Source organism: Tetrao urogallus (assembly GCF_951394365.1).
Source record: "Tetrao urogallus genome assembly, chromosome: 1".
Lineage (NCBI taxonomy): Eukaryota > Metazoa > Chordata > Aves > Galliformes > Phasianidae > Tetrao > Tetrao urogallus.
Genome location: NC_136813.1, coordinates 2,792,378 through 2,794,192, shown reverse-complemented (window position 1 = coordinate 2,794,192; position 1,815 = coordinate 2,792,378). Strand labels below are relative to the sequence as shown.

Below are 1,815 nucleotides of genomic sequence, written 5' to 3'. Positions count from 1 at the left end.
GGGTGTCACCTAGGTAGCAGCTGAAATAAATCATACCAGGGCAACTTCACAAAATGCCCTGAACCTTTCTTTCAAGTCTTTATGTAGATCTCTCTATTTCCCGCTTGTCTCTAAGAGACATGGATACACATAGTTGGATGCATTAGTTTTAGGAACATGGTTGTGATATGTCAGTGGTTAATGGCCTTTCCCCACCTTAATGATTCTGTGATTCTATGAGTGGACATGATGGTGATGTTGATAACAGGACTAGATGATTTTATTGGCCTTTTCCAACCTTAATTATTTTGTGATTCTAACTTATTGTACTGCAAATGTGCTTTTCTGTGATAGGTGATTTTCTGATGCCAGCTTTCTCATGCATGCATGAACTGACTGTGGTGCCATGTTTGACATCTAACAATAACCAATTTCCCTGCAGAACCATGAAACTATACATTGTCTTCCTCCTGTCAGTGGTGAATGGAGGGATGTCCAATCATCAGCCTGCTGAGGGGATGCCATGTGAAATGGTAAGGCCACCTCGAGATCTTGGTTGGGGTTGCAACTCTCCATTACAGGTGCTGCCCAAATAATGATGCTCTCTGTAAAGAGAGTTCTGTGAAAAGGTTTTCCCTGTTGGCAGAGATGGGCTTTGCTGTGTTAGTAGATGTTCTGAAGACTGCTCTTGGGTTATGACCATTTCTCATTGCAGCCACAGCACATTCAAGGGGAAAAAAAGGGAAGGACATCGTCTTTGTTTTTTCTAAGGGTAGTTGGTTAGAAGAAATTTGACCTGATTTCCCCAAGACTGAACAGGCATCCTGTGACTGAGGCAGAGAGGGAGCTTAGGCCTGAAATCCACATCTTTATATCAGGCTTAAATTCTCTGTGCTTTAAATAAAGCTTCTTCTGTGAAATACATCTACAGCAGCCTTTGTAATATCATCGTGACTGACCTCTGCCCTGACAAAGCATTGCTGTCAGGGAGTCACACCTGACTTCTAAAAAAAGTGACAAAGCCTTTGGCTCCTGTACAAAATTTTCTCCTTGGATTTTTGCAGGCACCTGGTACAATATTATAAATATTATTCATAGCTGAACTTTCTCCTATACAAGTGCTGCTGACAGTAGCATGCCATTTAAAAATACTTTTTTTTTTTTTTTTTTTTTTTTTTTTAATGTTGAAGCTGTTCAGCACAAATCCTTGAGAATTTCCAAAATAGGGAAAAAAAATAATTTGCTAGCTGTACACATCTCCCTTATGGGACTCATTCCATTCCTGCCCACCCTGCTGCATTGCTCTGCTTCCTGAATTCCAGAGAAATTAAGACCTAGTATATATAAAAAGATCTTGGGAAGGTGGCTGGATATCTCAGCTCATTGGCTGCCAAGGGAAGACTGATGAACCCACTGTAAACATGACAGCTTGGGTCCCATGTATCATAGTCACATGAATGCCAGGCGAGACATGCAATAATCTGAGCAGATTTACTCTGTCCCATTTCTTGATGGGTCACAGATCAGGCTGATTGCTGAGAAGTAAACACATGCTTGTTTCCACCACTCCACTGTAAACTGCTTCCAACAGGCCAATTGCACGGGCCAAAAATCCAAGGCTGTACGCAATGAGTCTGGGATAAATTCAGGTCTGGCCACAGCTGGGGGTTGGGATGCTCATCTGGTATAAATTAACAGCTCAGCACTGTTAAAGTCAGTGCAGCTTTGCCACTCTTCATTTGCTGAGCATTTCATCCAATGGAAGGAGGAGGGTGTAAATCTAAACACATTTCCATGCAGCATAAAGAGGTTCCTGGGCTTGCTGATGTGCCCACT

At 42.1% G+C, this 1,815-nt stretch overlaps 1 protein-coding gene across 1 annotated transcript in view; it reads left to right on the top strand.

Moving 5' to 3' along the window:
* Window positions 1-425: 425 nt before the first annotated feature.
* LRRC32 (leucine rich repeat containing 32) overlaps window positions 426-1,815 on the top strand; it is a gene marked incomplete at both ends in the record, with an annotated part of 4,611 nt that continues 3,221 nt past the window's right edge. Inside the window, one exon of the mRNA XM_079549846.1 lies at window positions 426-512. Within this exon, the coding sequence (XP_079405972.1) occupies window positions 426-512 (87 nt within the window). The remainder of the gene's footprint in view (window positions 513-1,815) is intronic.